Raw genomic sequence first — 18,188 nt, 5'->3', positions numbered from 1 at the left:
AACATTTAACATGAGCTGACACTTTGACCAATCAGAGCGAGGCTCCGATTCTCTGTTCTTATTTGCTGTTGGGACTGTCCATTCACATTGGCACGACTCTGTTGGTGTGTAGACCATGTCAGGGAGGGACCATAGGGGAGGGACCAAAGAGAACAAGTGGAGCGGTTGAGGTATTTGGATTCTCCCCAAATCCTCCACCCCAGCTTTAATACCCTGGTAATAATGTAGGCCCATTCATTAAACTGGTCGAGAATATTGTCAATATTGTTGTCTGTCTCCTCTAAGGCATGTTCTAATTAAATGATAATCAGATTTAAACAAAATTTTGAGAATGCATTAGGCTAGGCCTATATAATTGTGTAGCTTGTTAATGCAAAACATGTTCTAACTTTATGGATACCCTCTGTCATTGACTCATTTAGTAACAAATTGTGCATGTATGACATTTTCCAAAATAGCAGAATTGATGGTCTTCTGACAGTGTGTAGACTGGAGGTAATCAACACTGCATTTACAAAAGGCTAGACTTCCTATTGACTGACCAATTGCTACATAGGACACTGGATGTGCTTTGAAAGGTCGTTTCTCATAAACTCGTCTTTCCCGGCAACACTGTCCAATAGCATTGATCAAAGTACCTTTGGTCCCGCCTACATAAGCCTCCGGCCAGTCTAATTGATTGCAGTTCAACAAAGCTCTATCCGATAGGCTAGAGTTAAGGACGTAACGTGACGATGGGCCAATTATGAATGAGGGGTTGTTCTCTGTGACCAATGGGCGTTTAGGACGTAGGCGCTGAGCTTATAAAATACAAGGTGACAGTTTTCCTCCTCCTACACTCACTGACTGCCGCTGTGCGAGACCAGATTATCCCGGACCCTCCGAAAGCCGAACTCAACCGGTAATATTTGCCTTTCATTGCTCACACACCATAAATGTACTAACTTGGATGCGAGTTTTAAATGCACTTGTCTGATATTTGAACTTTGCTTATGAGTCGTGCAGAAACGTTTTGTAAAGCTAGCAGTCATTGCTAACACTTGGTAGCCAGCGAGCTAGGTCGGCCATTCAATGACTTGGTCTCTGTGAATGACTTGTGAGCGGAGCGGACTGTGTGCTCTTGGTTTTACCTCTGTGACAGTTTAACGGAGCAGTAGGAGCGTGTGTGCTGCGTGTCGGCCGGCTGCTGCGGTTGTACTCCCGGCTCGAGCAGAGGGTAACACACCGGACACAGCGCGGACGAGCTGCGCTGAGAGACACTGAATGTAAAATGTCTGACACACTTGGGGCCTACCGTGCTCTCAACCAGTCCACCGCTGCAAGGGCATCTCTGTCGGGGACCCGGCGTGTCATGTCGTCCCACTGTCATTGCACTGCACCAAGTGTATTGCGGCGGGGAGTGCTCCCAATGCGACCCTGTTCCAATGCAACCCGTCTGTGGCTCATTTTTGACCTTCAGCTGTGCAGGCTGGTTAGCTTAGCATCTTAGCTTAGCCCCGTCGCTTCTCCTTTCTAAAAGCAAACCCCTAAGCGGTTGACACGAACATACAGGCTAACCTTCCTTCTGGCCTTGCGAGCATTTAAAGCTGGATTCTCGTACTGGTGATATTTAATCTTGGATCATTAGGCCCCTACTCCAAGCAGTCATGTCCTCGAGGGTTTGGCTAATGGCGTCTGAATATGGGAGTGTTAAAGTCATTCATTCTGCAGCTAGTGTGTGAACATATAGCAGTTTATTCGGAGTTGATCCTTGCACCAGACAATGTAATTGGATTAGCTTCTTGGCTAAACTGGCCAGGAACAACACACCGGAATGGCTCTGCTCTCTATCAACCTGTTGCCAGCTTGACCTTTTGCATACTCCTGACTTTACTCTTGTCTTTGGTCAGGGCATTCATCATGAAACTGATTTATTTCACATGGAGGACCTTTAATGTAACGTAACTTGCACACAATTATGAAAGTGTGTTTTGTACATACTTTGACCCTGAGCTGTGAACTTATGGTAACTTCTGTCTTCAGTAGAGCTGTCAAAGCTACAGGTCAGTGAAGAACAAAGTGACAAAGCTGCAGCCTCCTTGTTCACTCTCCTGTTTGTCCTTGTGGAGTAGATGGATCAATTTCTTTGCCTTGACATTAAGACCAAACTCAGTGTAGATTATCAATTTCAGCAGCTTATATGCATGTAGCTGTACAAGTTTGCTCCAGTGTGGTAGTTTACTGTCCGATGAGCCATACATCACAACCTCTTGCATGTCTGCCTTTTTGATCTGTGTTGCTAATCGCTCCTGCCATCACCAGTCTGACTGGTGTTGTCGGCTCATTAGTTGCATTGCTGTCCAACAACAGCCTTTAACCAGAACACTGGAGCTTGATCATCATGAAGGGACAGTGCATGAGAACACTGACCATCGATGTAACATTTGTTTTCTCCTCTTCCTACAGCTTCCAGCCATGTATGCCTGCGCCAAGTTTGTCACTTCTCCAGCTGTGGTAAGTCAAAGTCGAATACTTTTTGGGGAATAATATTCTGTAGACATGTAATAGTAGTGTAATGAAGCCCGAAACTGTAAATCGGCAGTTATCTTGTGAATGTACTTTAGGGAATCAAAGTGTAAACAAACTGCTGGAACCAAAATATCTTTCAAGATTCCTAACGATAATTTCATTCACAGTTTGATGGCTGCACGAGCCTTCTGGCATCCTTGTTTGCCTTCAAGGACACGCTGGTTATGAATGACAGCCATATTTGGCCCATGGTCATTGCATTGTCAGCTGACCCTCCAGCATGTAGGGCATCTCAGCCATTGAGGGGTTGCACGGACGGAGTTCCATATTTACGTCACCGTTTTAGGAAGAGGACATCATAGAATAAGATAGTGAACAAGTCTTGATGTAGTTTTTAGTAGTGGGCTTAACCAGATTTTGATACAGAAATGTTATCAATTTTATTTTACTCACTGATGTGACGTGAAACTGTGCAGAGAGCCAAGTATTATATGGTAGATGCATGGCAGTTAAGCAAAATGTCACTCGGGTGTTTATGTAGCTGCATTGCCCTCTATCTAAAACTTGGATGAATTAATCATTTTGATAGTAAGACTCTGAAAGCTTTTCTGTAAGAGTGTTGTTAAAATGTCTTGATTTGTAAAAGTTGCATTGTGCAGAGGGGTTTCCTTAAATTAATCACAAACTCTAATCTTAAAAAGCTAAATTATAGTATAGCCATTCCTGCATCTCATTCTCAGCTGACATCTTATCTCCTTTTCCACTTGACACTTTGTAGAGCATTGTTAGAGAGAGCATAAGAACTCTGAATTTCATAATTACTGCTATAATAATTGTTGTGCATATGACAAATAATAAAACGTATCTTTGTTGTGTTTGCAGCTGCGTGGGGGGTCCAGAGTCCTCGCCCGGCCTGTCTCAGTCTCCCTCTTCAACAGACCTGAAGCCTCAGTGGAGCAGCAGGTCAGTGCCTCCGCAACCTCAACCATATTGCATATATTTTGACTGGCAATGGCCCCTTTGCTGACACACCGGACAAATACTTGGATGTTGATAGAGATGGCCATTATCATAGGATGCAGTGCTATATAGGCCGTCTTTTTTTTTTTTCTTTCACAGATTGAATTATTAAAGGGATAGCTACCTGAAGTATAAATGGCAAGAAACATCTTCCTTGATACTAGGGCTGGGCGATTTGACCTCAATCAATATCACCATTAATTGAACATTTATTTTATGTTTAGCCCTCATAGTTCACAGACAAGGTTTGCTCAACTATTAAAACTGTGATATTTTATCTAGGGCTGGCCCGAATTATTCGAATACTCGTTCGGAAAATTAGTATTCGGAGCTTAAATTAGTATTCGGAGCTTCGTTTTTATATATATATATATATATATATATATTTTTTTTTTTTTATTTATTTTTTTTTTTTTTTGCAAGAAGCTAGTACTGCAATATAATGTCATCAAATAATTTTATATTTGGATATAAAAGTTAGTAATATTGTAGTAGTAGTATTGCTCATTTAGGAGGATATTACATCACTAAGTGTCATAGCGCATCCATTACTTCACCACCGAGCGCGTAAATCTTCAACAAAATATGCAGATACTGTCGGTTCCATGGAGTATATAGGGATTATTAACGTTTTTATTTTATTTTTTTTATTTTTATTTTTTATTATTATTTTTTTAATGTTGTTTTTGATGGTGTGTTTTTCTGGAACGAATATTCGCTCGGAAAAACCAACGAATATTCGGAGCCTGAAAAATGGCATTCGGGCCAGCCCTAATTTTATCTAATAAATGGTACATATTTTAGTGATAAAGGAAAGGAGGAAATGCACAGACTAACTATTTATTGAATATTTCCCACTGAAATCAAAGCCTCACTTGAAAATGAGTTCAGTGAGTTAAAGTGTGTGTTCCCTCCCCTCTGTCTCCAGGCCTTGTTGCCAGTCAGCCAGTCTCTGGTGAGCCGCTCCTTCCAGACCAGCGCAGTGTCCCGGGACATCGACACCGCCGCCAAGTTCATTGGAGCTGGTGCTGCCACAGTGGGCGTGGCCGGGTCAGGAGCTGGGATCGGAACAGTGTTCGGCAGCCTCATCATCGGCTATGCCAGGTGACGATTTTACTATTGAGTCAATATTTTGGTCTTCCACAGCACCCTGAAGGTCGGCTCAGTGTTCACATCAGGGTCAACAGATGCCTATAATTGAAATCAACTAGAAAGGATATATGTGAAAAATGCTAACTGGCAGGTTTTTATTTAATTATTCAGTCAATGCAGACATAAACATAACAGCCTTTCCTCCAAACCTTTTACCTGTGAAGCTGCGTTAACATAGGGTAGCCCACTAATTAACAGCATTCTGCCACTCTCAGGGCTCTTAAATGTGGCCTTTTATTTGGGAGTGTGATAGTGTTATTTTTACCTAGGTGCGAATGCATGATCATAACTGTCTTGGCGAGGAAACGCTGCAACAGAATTCAAAGTTAAATCCCAGGTGAACAAGCTTATTTGCCAGGCCAACGTCTGCACGTCCACATCGCACAGGCAACTGAGGGACAAACATTTACTCCTGAGGGTGTAAATGCCGAATTATTCGAATAGTCGTTCTGAAAATTAGTATTTGGAGCTTAAATTAGTATTCGGAGCTTCGTTTTTTTTTTTTTTTATATATATATTATTTTATTTATTTAAAAAAAAAATTGCAAGAAGCTAGTACTGCAATATAATGTCATCAAATAATTTTATATTTGGATATAAAAGTTAGTAGTATTAGTATTGCTCATTTAGGAGGATATTACATCACCAAGTGTCATAGCGCATCCATTACTTCACCTCCGAGCGCGTAAATCTTCAACAAAATATGCAGATACTGTCAAAATCGGTTCCAGGGAGTATATAGGGATTATTAACGTTTTTTTATTTTATTTTTTATTTCTTTTTATTATAATTATTATATATAAATAAGCGGATGCCATCTGAGTGCTGTGAAAAGGAGATAGGCAGAAAGAGGGCTTTTTTTAGCTTTGCGTTTTGACTAAGATCAGACATATCGCACTACCTCTGTCAAAGATGAAGGTAAAAGCTATCTAACCTGTCCCCTTAATGCACAATTAAACTACAACTGTTCACCACGGTGTACGGCTGCTTAGTTGGGCTCACCGCCCTGAATATTCTTTTCCAATTGCAACTGTTTAATTTTGTTCTTCACACTCATGTACAATAGGTGGCAATTAAGTTAGCATTACGCTAGCAGCTATGGCTAATAATAAATGAGACGGCTAATGTGGCTATCGGCTAATTGCTAATAGTTACCCAGCTTAGGGGGGGACCCATCACGCTTAAACACGGCATGGTTCCACTTGGCAGAGTGTGACCCAAGACATAGGTTAGGACCCAATCCAAAAGTTTGACTGTCTAAAATGGAAAACAGACAAGCACTGCTTAAAAACAACCCTCTAACTGTTGCTCAGTGTTGTTACTGGTTTGGTCTTGTAATTGCAGAGTGACATCAGTTGGGTTTCCAATGGTTTTGTATCCAGGGAATAATAACAAATCTTTTGAACACTAATGTCTTGAGAAGGAAAGTTTGTCCACTCTGCAAGACTATTTTTTTTTCTACACATGTTTGTCTTTTGATTTGAGTTAACATATGATTCTTCCTCCACAGGAACCCCTCCCTGAAGCAGCAGCTCTTCTCCTACGCCATCCTGGGCTTTGCTCTGTCTGAGGCCATGGGTCTGTTCTGTCTGATGGTGGCGTTCCTCATCCTGTTCGCCATGTAAACCTGGACACACACACACCCCCTAGTTCCCTGGAAAAACCCTTCATCCTCCTCTCCTCCCTCGCTCCCTCTTTTCCATCCGGAGAACGGGAACTCTCTGAATGAGCTGGCAGGCCATTCCAATCAACAGAAGAAAAAAAATATTCTCATCTGAGGGTAACACACCTCCAAATCCTACATTTGTATGTTCCTTTGCTTATTTTTGTTTTTCAGAAGTTTATGTAAGACCTCACTTCAGTATAAATAATCTGTCCACAATAAATGGTTGGGATAACTGAAAACAGTCTGTGGTGTTTTTAATCTTGTTCATTGCTAAGCAAATGAACTGCTGGGTATACATGTACTGTGAAAATAAAACCAGCTGTCTTCAAATGTCACTCGGGTGTATTGGCCTCTTATTATTTATGAAAGAAGTGTATCCCACTTTGACCTACTGTAAGATATTTATGATGCCTGGCAATTATGGCAGATTACAAAATGAGTTGCCAGTTGTAGAGAATTCCAAACTGCCTGTCCAAATGAGATGCGTTAACCTAAATGGTATGAGTACAGTTTTCATATTAGTACTTAAACTTATCAAATTTCAAATGTGGTCATTTTGACAGTCAAGAGGCTACAACAATTGGTAGTCCTTTCATCTTAATGTACATTGGGCTTAGCTGTGTTCTTTCAACCTGTAGCCTCAGTCAAGTGAACTGACTGGCACCTCATTTGGGCCTCAGCTGTTTTCAGCCCATTAGTTTCTTGGTTTACAATTAGGGAAATTGTGCTTTCTAACATTAAATTAACCATCGTCTGTCTCTGATCTTCAAATAGCCTTTACCCCTTAAACCCTAAATATATTTAAATGTATACTATTTGGGTAAACTGTAGAATTATCACCAGCTTGTCTGTAAATATGCATACTGTAGTTAAATGAAACTAATGGTTTAGGAGTTAGGAACATAAAAAACCCCACAGAGCTTAATTTGAGCAAATGTTGTAGGACTGTAGAGAATTGGCTGAAACATGCAAATACATGTTGCACCACAAGCCTAATTAAATTGGTACTTGATTCACACTACATTCTTTCAGTCATGTTTAGTCATATATTTCGCAGGTCTTCACAGTAGCTATTGACTTGAAAAAATCGCAAGGTCAGTTTTGGTGTAAGTGGTTTTGAGCTGTCAAGGAGACCTCCATACAAAGTTCGGAAACAAGGTTAAAACGAGAACTACTCTTAGATCACAGTGTAGTGCCTAACTGTTAAATAAATTAACTGTATTATATGTTAATGTTATAGTGTTCCCTTCATCATTAATTATTCCTTAATACATATTACTGATCTGCTGATACGTTATGAGCCGTCCAGAGCCCTTAGGTCGTCTGGGACAGGTCTGCTTACAGTCCCCAGAGTTAGGACTAAACAAGGAGAAGCAGCTTTTAGTTTTTATGCACCAAATCTCTGGAACAAACTCCGAGAGAACTTGAGGTCTGCTGCAACTCTCAGCTCTTTTAAATCAAGTCTGAAGACTTTTCTGTTTCCATTTTAACCTGTAATTTTAATTTAATTTAAATGTTATTCATTTGCTTTTAAATGTTTTATTCATTCGCTTTTCTGATGTGTGTTGTGTATTTTAATCTTGCCCCTGTAAAGCACTTTGAGTGGCCATGTGTCTGAATTGTGCTATATAAATAAACTTGCCTTGCTGCCTTGCCTTGCCTTAACTTCTCTGGCACATTTGGTAAAACAGCACTGGTTTGTATCCTGTCTTGCATCAGTGAAATGGCTTGGACTTTATAATATATATATATATATTTTTAAAGGGCTTGACATTCATATTGTTTTCCATAAATAATTAAGTATAACTTTATAAGTTTCACTGTACAACCGTTAGTAGGCTATGTATTGCAAAACCCCTGCAAAACCCACATTTTACTTTGGAAATCATTTTACTTTGGAAGTTACCACCGGATGTGTCGTCTTTATTATTTTTGTTAAATCACTTTAGCTTGACAGATTGGTGCTAGTGAGAAATTAGATCCTGAAGTTGCGTTACCAGAGTGGATCCATGGGGACGTGCTCTCTGTTAAACCAAATATTCTGAAAACACATTCCTTTAAACCGATTACAACCGGACAGTGAGCTGCTTCACAAACCACAGCGAGGTTGACGAGGTCCTTTTACTGATGATTTGATACTTTGTTGGCGGCCTGGGGGGGAAAAAACACTGAAGCTAACGATAAGTAGCCACCATGTCGATGGAAGAAATGCCATGTTTTCTGGCCTCGCCTCAGCGCTCAGCTCCACTCCGTCTTTCTGCTCTCTGATTCCCACTAGACAAAACAAGCAAGAGGTAACTTCGCACTCAGCTGTCAATGCAGCTAACAGTTAGCTTTATACATTAGTCAACAATAACGGTCTTACTGTAGCTTACTAGCTTGTGAGCCATGGCGGACAGCTTTGGAGAGCAGTCCAGCGGCGGTGCCCTTGGCTTAGGCGTTACCGGACAGAGCAACGGGGCTCCGCTGCTGCCGACTTTGGCCAACTCTGTCCCGGGGGGACACCCTGCAGCCAGCGGTACTCACTCCAGCTCCAACCCGCCTCTCGCCGCGGCCGCACACAGTGGCCTAACCGCTGTGGTGGCCCCTATGTCTGCTCTCACTGCCAGCCAGACGGGCTTTGGGGGCACATTCACCGCCGGCTCCTCGTCACCCGTAGTGGCCGTGTCTCCGATCCTGCACGCCTCATCACCTATCCCCGGGGTTGGGCTCGGGGTCGCCGGGGTGGCAGGAGCGGGCCTCCTGTCCCAAATTCACGCCACATCCTGGGACCCGACCCTCAGTACGGACTGGGACAACGAGAAGGCTTCCCAGCAGTGCATCCTCCGGATAAAAAGGTAATAGCCTGAACACTCTGTGTCTAAACACTGGGATGTTTTTTTTGTAAGGCCCTGAAATTCATACGAGGTGTGTGTTAAAAACAGAAGTGAAATCTCCCATGAAATTTCTGTCATCATTTGATGGAGGCGTAGGCAGAAATTGTGCTTTGGCTGGGCCATGTTTTCAGAGGAAAAAAGGACTGATTTTAAAAACGTGAAATAAAATAAACAAATAAATAAAAAAGGACTCTTTCCAAACAGCTCAAATAAATGTCACATTTCAGGCCCAAATATATTTACAGCAGTGTTATTATGCCAAGTAAGAACTACACGAACCTCACAGTCTCAGAAATAAATCCACTGAGCAGAATAATGCATTCACTCTGGATCTTAATTTCGGGAGATACAGGCATAGGTTTAGGAATATAATGAATCAAATGGTTTGACCAGTTCGTATTATGGGCTGCTTTGGCTTTACATTCTGATATTATAGGGGATGATGCATTATTTCGCAGCAACATACAGTTCTTAACACATTTTAAATAACTTGGTTCCACCAATGTTGTGGTGTTAACGTTGTGTCAATATCTAGCTTGTTTCCCTAGTCTCCAATCCGTACAACATTCATACAAATAGGAGACGTTCATTAACTTTTTACTGTTTTTGTGTTTATTAAATATAAAAGACAACGCAATGGTTAATCTCTCTCTCTCTCTCTCTCTCTTTCTCTCTCTCTCTCTCTCTCTCTCTCTCTCTCTCTCTCTCTCTCTCTCTCTCTCTCTCTCTCTCTCTCTCTCTCTCTCTCTCTCTCTCTGCAGGGATATCATGTCCATCTACAAGGAGCCTCCACCGGGGATGTTTGTCGTCCCTGATCCTCAAGACATGACCAAGGTAAAAGGCCCCAGTCCATCGCTACAAGGAGTTCATGATAACTGTATAGATTAGATGGTGGGCCGCCATGCACGGAACACACTGGGGAAACCCTGGGGAGGTTCTTTCTTCCTCTTAGTGGGGTGTGAGGTGGATGATGTATGTTGTTTACTAGCTCCGCCTCTCTGAACCCTGTGTCAAACATCATTCATTCCTCCGAGATACATACGTTTCCCTTCCCCTCTGTTACAGATCCACGCTCTGATCACGGGGCCGTTTGACACGCCGTACGAGGGCGGCTTCTTCCTCTTCCTGTTCCGCTGCCCCCCAGACTACCCCATCCACCCGCCCAGGGTCAAGCTCATCACCACTGGGCACAACACTGTGCGCTTCAACCCCAACTTCTACCGCAACGGCAAGGTCTGCCTCAGCATCCTGGGGTGAGTCCATATTCATACAGTGTGATTAATTTAAGATGGTCATTGGTCATGGTGAGAAACACACATGTTAATGCACTGTAAAGTACTATAAGGTGCTATAACGTGTGTCTGTGTGTAGGACATGGACCGGCCCAGCATGGAGTCCAGCCCAGAGTATCTCATCTGTCCTCATCTCAATCCAGTCTCTGATGACGGAGAACCCCTACCACAATGAACCTGGCTTTGAACAGGTACGTGTACGTGTGTGTGTGTGTGTGTGTGTGTGTGTGTGTGTGTGTGTGTGTGTGTGTGTGTGTGTGTGTGTGTGTGTGTGTGTGTGTGTGTGTGTGTGTGTGTGTGTGTGTGTGTGTGTGTGTGTGTGTGTGTGTGTGTGTGTGTGTGTGTGTGTGTGTGTGTGTGTGTGTAAAACCCACCCACCCACTCAACACACTCTATTCTAAATACCAAAAGCTGAGAACACTGTGTGTATGCTCCAGAAGATCTTACAACTGTTAAGAGGTTCTTTTTGGAACAAGTTTACTAAGCAGAAGCTACACATTTGGCGAATATTTTTATGCCCGAACAAACTGTCAGTGTATATGTTACTAGAATTATTTCATCAAACTACCCAAGTGTTTGAATAATTGAAACTGAGTCAGGCCTTCTTGGAAGTAGGTGAATTTACTTGCAAACAGCATGCAAGGGTCAAACAACATGTATCACAAATAGGCTTACATGATTGAATACATCGAATGAACAGTGTACAGAGATTATATGCAAGAGAAGGTGGTGTGTGCGCAAACACATACTAAGTTTGGTGTGTCCAGCCCTTGTTTTTGCTGGCGAAAGCAGAAATGTTTTTAATTAGGTAGATATTCCCAGAAATTCATCTCAGCTGGTGTTATCCTTCATACAATGTCTGATAACAGAATATGGGGAGTGAAACTACTGTGCACATGAATGCGTCATACCTCTGTATGGGCCAAAATCTTATTAGGCTTCTTCTTCAAGGCTACAACAACTTGTACAAAACACTTTGGTTAGTGGGACAAAGTTCAACAGCCAGAAAGCATGTATTGTGCATTAAAATATTATACAATCATAAAGCAAACTAAATTCTGTTAACAGTATATATGTGGGAGCAGCAGTACGGATGCTACTGTACGAGCATGCACATAGTAGACAGCTGTCCTGCCATCAGTTTATATGCAACTTAGGGGTCTACGGTAATATCAATATTGAATAGGCCTTCTTCACTCATTTTTAAAGAAGCAATCAAAACACGGCTTTTCCCTGGTTTTTCACAGACCCAAAGTGCTTTACATTGTTTTGTTCACATTCAACCAATCGTACACACATTCATACACCAATAGCAGCAGCTACCACGGAGGGTGCAAGCTAACTGTAGGGAGCAATTTAGGGTTCAGTGTCTTGCCCAGGGACACTTCAACATGTGGCGGGGAGACGGGGGATTGAACCACCAACCCTGCAAACCAGTGGACATCCCTACCCGCTTCACCACAGCCGTTTCTCAATGCATTTACATTAAAGTTCCTATTTAAATCTTGTCTCTCTTTGTGTCACTCAGGAGCGTCACCCAGGAGACAGCAAGAACTACAACGAGTGTATCCGCCATGAGACCATGAGAGTGGCTGTGTGTGACATGCTGGAAGGCAAGGTCCCCTGTCCTGAGGCTCTGTGGTGAGACCAACTGCATTTACAGCAGTAGCAATGGCTCTATTCTTTTTTTCAATTTTACATACTACAGCTGATTGGGACCTACTTTAACTTGTTTATTTCATGTGTTTGTCTGTGTGTGTGTGTGTGTGTGTGTGTGTGTGTGTGTGTGTGTGTGTGTGTGTGTGTGTGTGTGTGTGTGTGTGTGTGTGTGTGTGTGTGTGTGTGTGTGTGTGTGTGTGTGTGTGTGTGTGTGTGTGTGTGTGTGTGTGTGTGTGTGTGTGTGTGTGTGTGTGTGTGTGTGTGTGTGTGGTGTGGTGTGGTGTGGTGTGGTGTGGTGTGGTGTGGTGTGGTGTGGTGTGTGTGTGTGTTAGGAGTGTGATGGAGAAGTCCTTCCTGGAATACTATGATTTCTACGAGGGAGTGTGCAAAGAGAGACTGCATCTACAGGGACAGAACATGCAGGTGACGATATACTTGTTGATATTCATTTCAATCAATTTTTTTTCCTTGTCAACATTGTCCATTTGTATATTCATGTGAAAATATGTGAGTGCATTATAATCAAGCTCCTCCCATCGAATAGTCAACTATTTGGGGTCAGCCCTAATAGGTGCAGCCCCAAAGCTCATTTCCGTTGGGGTTACCTTTTTGCTCCTGCAGCTCTGAAGACTTGGTAGTAGTCTATGCCCACTTTCCATGTCTCAGCTTTTGTACAAGTTGAATTGACTTCACAATAATACATGCATCATAATAGATGGCTTATGATATGATATATCGCGATACAACGCATATTATGATATATTGCAATATTAGGCATGTTATGATATATTGCGATATTCCACATAGTTCAATGAAATTGTAAAAAAAAGAGCTGAAATACAAGTTGCTGTGTAAGATCTGGGTAGTCTTTATACATCACATAATCCTATTGATAATCAAGCGCAAAATATAATTCAAATTCAAAAACCAGCAATTTGAGTCAACTAGCCTACCTATCTACATGAGTGGAGCTTGTAGTTCACAACCCGTTTAAAACCTGAATTTTATTTTCTCAAAAATATCAATACTCAGGAAAATAAATATCACCATATATTGACGTGTCGATAGTTTAGCACAGCCCTAGTTAAAAATGTTATTTGGTGAGTGGCAAAAGTTGCGGCTACACCTAGCTTCGCTTCTCTTATACGTTTATTTCTGCCTCCCTCTATCCCAGGACCCCTTCGGTGAGAAGCGTGGGCGTTTTGACTACCAGGGCCTGCTGGCTCGCCTGGGCGTCACACACCGGCGGGTGAGGGAGAAGAGCCAGGCAGAGGAGCAGCACAACCAGCAGGACTCAGACTCTGACACCAGCTCCTCTGGGACAGACCCGGACAGCCAGGGCAGCTCCCAGCCATGACGGCCCCTGGACCACAGCTAGAGAGAGACACACACACCCTTTTTTTTATGTTTTGTTTGCAGTGGAGGATTCAAATCACAGAAGAGAAACCGCAGGCTTTAGTGGAGTGTAGGATTCAAGATTTGGAATCAAGCTTCTGTTGTACGGATGTCACAGAAAGCGTGAGAGAGAGAGAGAAATGGTACCATCTTCTGACCATGAAAAAATTAACACCGTCCACTACTAGACAAAACGCTGGTAAAATTTCGCCTGGAGCGATGTATTTGTAGCTAAGCAGTTTTTTCACTTTGATGCCGTGGGGTTGATTCTAAAACTCAAAGTTGGGCTGCCCCGAATGCCTGATTTAGATTTGAGATGAACCAGCTATTGTTTCTTGAGGATTAAAAAAGGTTAGTTTAGAGACAGAGGTTTTTTGGCCAGACTAAGGGACTCTGGGGAAAGTCTGAGCTGGGGGGTGGGGGGGTTGGCGTTGAGTTTGCTGGAGCCAAGGAGAAGCAGGCTCTCTCATCAAATTAGCACTGTCGGAGGAAGGAGAAATGGACCTTTAAAACAATGGAAGCTATAGTGGAAGACAGGGACTATTTGGGGAGGCTTTAGTGAGCCACGTGCCTTGTCTCCTAGGCCATGTTTAACATCAGCAGCTCGCCCACTCACTCTGAATACAATGATTCTTGTGTATTATACAAAAAAATGTGTATCTTATTTGGCTTTCAGTTGTAAATCGTGCAGTTGAAATCTGTATACCAGATAAGAAGCCGTCAAGAGAAAATGTCAATTTGTTTGACATCCACCTTTTTTTAAGCCCTTTTTGTTTCCCTCATTGTTAGCTGTTTGTATGGTGCATTGTTCATGTGGAACCTCCCTGCTGTTCTTTACCGGTTACTGGCTCTTGTGATTAACCTGACAAGATACAAACCAAAACCATCCTGTGCTTTAGCTAGATCCCCCCCCCAGGCTTGGCAGACGGAACTGGGGTAAAAGCAAAACGTAACTTTCATAAGTGTTCACACTGCAAGTAACTCAGTCTGCTCAAGACGCCAGACCTGAAAGGCCTTGGTTGCATCTATACAGATGTCCACGGTATAAGGCAGATCAAGTATTTGCACTGCTCTGGCACTGGTTTCTACATCATTTGATTTCATACTTAAAAGATGGCTTGTGTTGAAAATAAACGGATGTTCTCAACCAATATTCATTTGTCATTTCAGATGCATGCTCTACACCTCTAGGTGTCGGGCGCTAACACAACAATATCCCCATGAAAGGGGAAAGTAAGGCAATGAAGAAATCTGAAATCGCAGATAAACCAAAATTTTTAAGCAAGACTTTGGCTGCGTTCCAATCCCCATACGTCCCTGCTATTTAGTATGCATAGATGTATCATGCTGGAAAATACCCAGATGCCCTTCTACATCCGGTCATGATTTTTAGTGTAGAAATCAGCATTCTATTTTTTGCTATTCTGACCCACAATACACTGTACACTATAGACAGACCCTACGAAGGGAAAGAAAACGATATACGACGAATATATAAGCAAGAGGCAAGTTCAGCGTTGAAGTTAAAGTATGTCCCAATTGTATGCCTAATGCATGCTAACCACATAAATTTTTTTTATTGAGCTGTAGTATGTAGAACAGTAAAAAGAAAGAGTATGCAATTTGGAATGCAGGGAAAGCCTTGTGAAAGAAAACATTTTATTGGTTGCTGAACAAACGAGATACCCAAATTCTGGCTCGACTCAACTGTGAGGTGTGGAACAAAATCTGCCATCCTTATTTATAATTCAGCTGAAGCAAATGAGGCCTGACAAGTGCAAGTTACACACATCAAGTGGTTATGTTCTGGACACAGGACATTTTTTTCACTAAAAGAAGACTTGACTAACTCAGACTACTGAAACTTCAGGTTCATTTTGTCATGTGCTTTAACACTTAACGTAAGGAAGAGATGAGAGTGTTGTATTGATTTAAAAACTCCAAAACTTCATAGAATATTCATATTTTATTTTATTTTATTTCTTGCTGAGAATTAATAGATTGATCCCACTCTCATATCTTCAGGGTACATGTAAAGCTAAACCCAGCAGCCGGTTAGCTTAGCAAGACCGTCAGGTGACAAAATTGACCTATCTATAATTTGTTAAAAATCTAATTGTGTAAAAATAACAACTGGCCGTTTCACAAAGGGATTGTTTTCCAAGAACTGGTTTGGTACATCATGTCCCATAAAATTCCAACGTCATAACGTGTTAATTAGAGATCCCCTGATAGGTGCAGGTTTGTGTTACTTTCGTACAGAGCTAGGCTAGTCTTTCCTACCTGTTCCCAGTCTTTGTGCTAAGCTAACTGGCTCCTGGCTGAGTTGTATCCATTAACCACATCACAATCTCAAAGTGAAAGGGAATAACTGCATTTCCCAAAATGTTGTCCTGCTCCTTTAAGTCCCAATACAGCCTCTTTAACCGTCAGCAAACCTTCTTAAACTCTATTCAAGTAGCTTTCCAACCTGTTGAGACAATGGGTCCGACAAATCAATGACTGTTTGTTTGTTTCCATTGTCTTCCAGTTGTCTGCCTTTAGCACAGAGCAGTTTACCTCTGTCGTCTGTGATTTGTCAAACTCTGGTCCACTGCTTAAGATTCAATCGGGATCACTTAACATAGGGCATTCCTTTTTATTTCTTTTATTACATTATAGAATGGTTATAATCGGCGCCTAGCGGAATATATGTGATTGCCAAAATGTTGATTGCGACACACTCCCTAAACTGGAAGTGAAGAGATCATATCCCCTTGTTTGGTTGTGTTTGTGTTGTACTTAAAGCAGGGTTCTTCTGTGGCTCTTATGAAGCCTGGATCACTGAAACAAGTGTTTATTTCCATGTCTTGAAAAAATGTTGGTATTGTACAGAAGTTCTGGAGAAAAAATAAAAATACAGAATAAAATGTTGTTCAGTCCTAAAGTAAGTGCCTTGTCCTTTTTTTTTTACTTTCGGATGTATACATCCACTGGTAATGCATAAGGGTTAATATTTGTTCTGGGCCTGTAATCCAAATAGAACATGTCACTATGCTGGCCACCATCCCTGCGTTCCGAATCGCATACTTCCTACTATTTAGTATGGTAGAAAAGAGATTTAGGATGTCCCGAATACTTTTGGCCAGATTTAGGATGGTTAGAAAGACCTGGATGTCTACTACATCCGGCTGAGATTTGTTGTGATGAAAACATCATACTATTTGGGCGATTCTGACCCATAATCCAGTGCGCACCTGAAGTGACGTCACATCAACGGAGCCTCCATAGGAAGACAAACAGGGATGCAACGGATTTAAAAGTAAGAGGCAAGATCAAGGCGCAATGTTATGATGAAATGAATAAGTAAAAGTATGTCCCAATTGTTTGCCTACTGCATCCCAACTAGATTATTTTTATCGTCAGATGTAGTATGTAGAATAGAAAAAAGAAAGAGTATGCGATTCGAAATGCAGGGGGTTTTTTTTCAGTCTGAAATGGGGTTTGTCTGGTATCAATGGTACAAGAGCAACGAATGGATGTTCACCCTGCGTTCCAAATCCCATACTTTTTTCTTTTTACTATACTACATACTAAAGCATTGAGGTCTACATACTGCAACATGTAATTGGATGTATTGTGACATCCTGGTTTTTCTGTCATGCTGCATTTGACATGGATGTATTGGGACATCCTAAATATTTTTCTGTCATACTAAATAGTATAGTAGTATGGGTATTGGATTGCAGAGGGAGCTTTACTTTTAGTCCACTAGATGGAGAACTTTGTTTAAACACTTTGTAGACATGATTCGTTCCTACTTGGCTGAAATGTTGTGTACCCTTCCTGGTTGCCATAAATGCAAACTGAATACAGGCAAAGCTTACCGCTCCCCCTCACTTCACTGTGTTAATCCACTTATTGTCTGCCTTCCGAGATGCACTGGGTTAAATACATTTTATCATGTGTATCATTTTATATGTTCTAACTGGACAAAACAATTTGAGGAACATTTATTTTTTACATACATGACATTCATGAATATGTGTACAGCACCTTGAATGGCCTTGTGTCCGAAATGTGCTTTATAAATAAACTTGCCTTGCCTTGCCTTGCCTAAGGCAAATAATTTCATCATAACATGCAATGGTGCTTGACAGTTTTGCTTTTTTATTATCATAAAAGGTTTGTGATTATTTACAGGGGACATCTCATTATTAATTATCAGAATATTGTTTTATTTTAAACATGATCAGCTGAATTACCAAATGACTAGGATGGGGTTGAATTCAAATTTAACACGTTTCTCAAAGCGATATATAACTATACCTTTAATAACCATATGAAGTTTTTAATAATATGTCACATCACATCTAATATTGTTTGATATTATATTGTACTTATCCTATTAGACTAGGCTGCTTGTTTTGAACCTATATCTTCGTGTACAAAATGCAGGACACTCATTTAAAGAATCACCCATGCTAGTTGGATATTGGTGGTGTGTGTATCGTTACTAATGAATTTCTTTTGTACAAAATAAACGTTTTTGTTATTTCAACATTCAGTAAGAAAACTACAAGTGAATACAATAATCTATTTTATAATATTGACTTTTTTTTGTTAAAAAAGGGGTGCTCC

General features: G+C 41.4%; 2 protein-coding genes across 2 annotated transcripts; both read left to right on the top strand.

Moving 5' to 3' along the window:
• The first annotated feature begins 803 nt into the window (after window positions 1-803).
• Window positions 804-6,681, top strand: atp5mc1 (ATP synthase membrane subunit c locus 1). The gene is made up of 5 exons (XM_080044350.1): window positions 804-901; window positions 2,446-2,493; window positions 3,391-3,471; window positions 4,457-4,632; window positions 6,191-6,681. Exons 2-5 carry the CDS (start codon window positions 2,455-2,457, stop codon window positions 6,303-6,305), a joined length of 411 nt encoding a protein of 136 aa, XP_079900476.1. The 5' UTR covers window positions 804-901; window positions 2,446-2,454; the 3' UTR covers window positions 6,306-6,681.
• Window positions 6,682-8,326: 1,645 nt separating this feature from the next.
• ube2z (ubiquitin-conjugating enzyme E2Z) lies at window positions 8,327-16,482 on the top strand. Its single transcript, XM_080044649.1, has 7 exons — window positions 8,327-9,183; window positions 9,984-10,056; window positions 10,288-10,475; window positions 10,594-10,705; window positions 12,043-12,155; window positions 12,506-12,596; window positions 13,348-16,482. The coding sequence occupies exons 1-7, from the start codon at window positions 8,735-8,737 to the stop codon at window positions 13,528-13,530; spliced, it is 1,209 nt and encodes a 402-aa protein (XP_079900775.1). The 5' UTR covers window positions 8,327-8,734; the 3' UTR covers window positions 13,531-16,482.
• Window positions 16,483-18,188: the final 1,706 nt, after the last annotated feature.

This window comes from Ammodytes marinus, assembly GCF_949987685.1.
Source record: "Ammodytes marinus genome assembly, chromosome: 16".
NCBI classification, from domain to species: domain Eukaryota; kingdom Metazoa; phylum Chordata; class Actinopteri; order Uranoscopiformes; family Ammodytidae; genus Ammodytes; species Ammodytes marinus.
The sequence above is the reverse complement of the archived record's forward strand: the minus strand, read 5'-3'. Positions and strand labels throughout refer to the sequence as shown.

Bases quoted from the DNA above. Each gene is read 5' to 3' on its own strand.
- atp5mc1 (XM_080044350.1), top strand. From the start codon at position 2,455: ATGTATGCCTGCGCCAAGTTTGTCACTTCTCCAGCTGTG. The intron at 2,494-3,390 runs GTAAGTCAAAGT...TTGTGTTTGCAG, and splicing joins TTGTCACTTCTCCAGCTGTG to CTGCGTGGGGGGTCCAGAGT. The intron at 3,472-4,456 runs GTCAGTGCCTCC...CTCTGTCTCCAG, and splicing joins AAGCCTCAGTGGAGCAGCAG to GCCTTGTTGCCAGTCAGCCA.
- ube2z (XM_080044649.1), top strand. From the start codon at position 8,735: ATGGCGGACAGCTTTGGAGAGCAGTCCAGCGGCGGTGCCCTTGGCTTA. The intron at 9,184-9,983 runs GTAATAGCCTGA...CTCTCTCTGCAG, and splicing joins TGCATCCTCCGGATAAAAAG to GGATATCATGTCCATCTACA. The intron at 12,597-13,347 runs GTGACGATATAC...CCTCTATCCCAG, and splicing joins TACAGGGACAGAACATGCAG to GACCCCTTCGGTGAGAAGCG.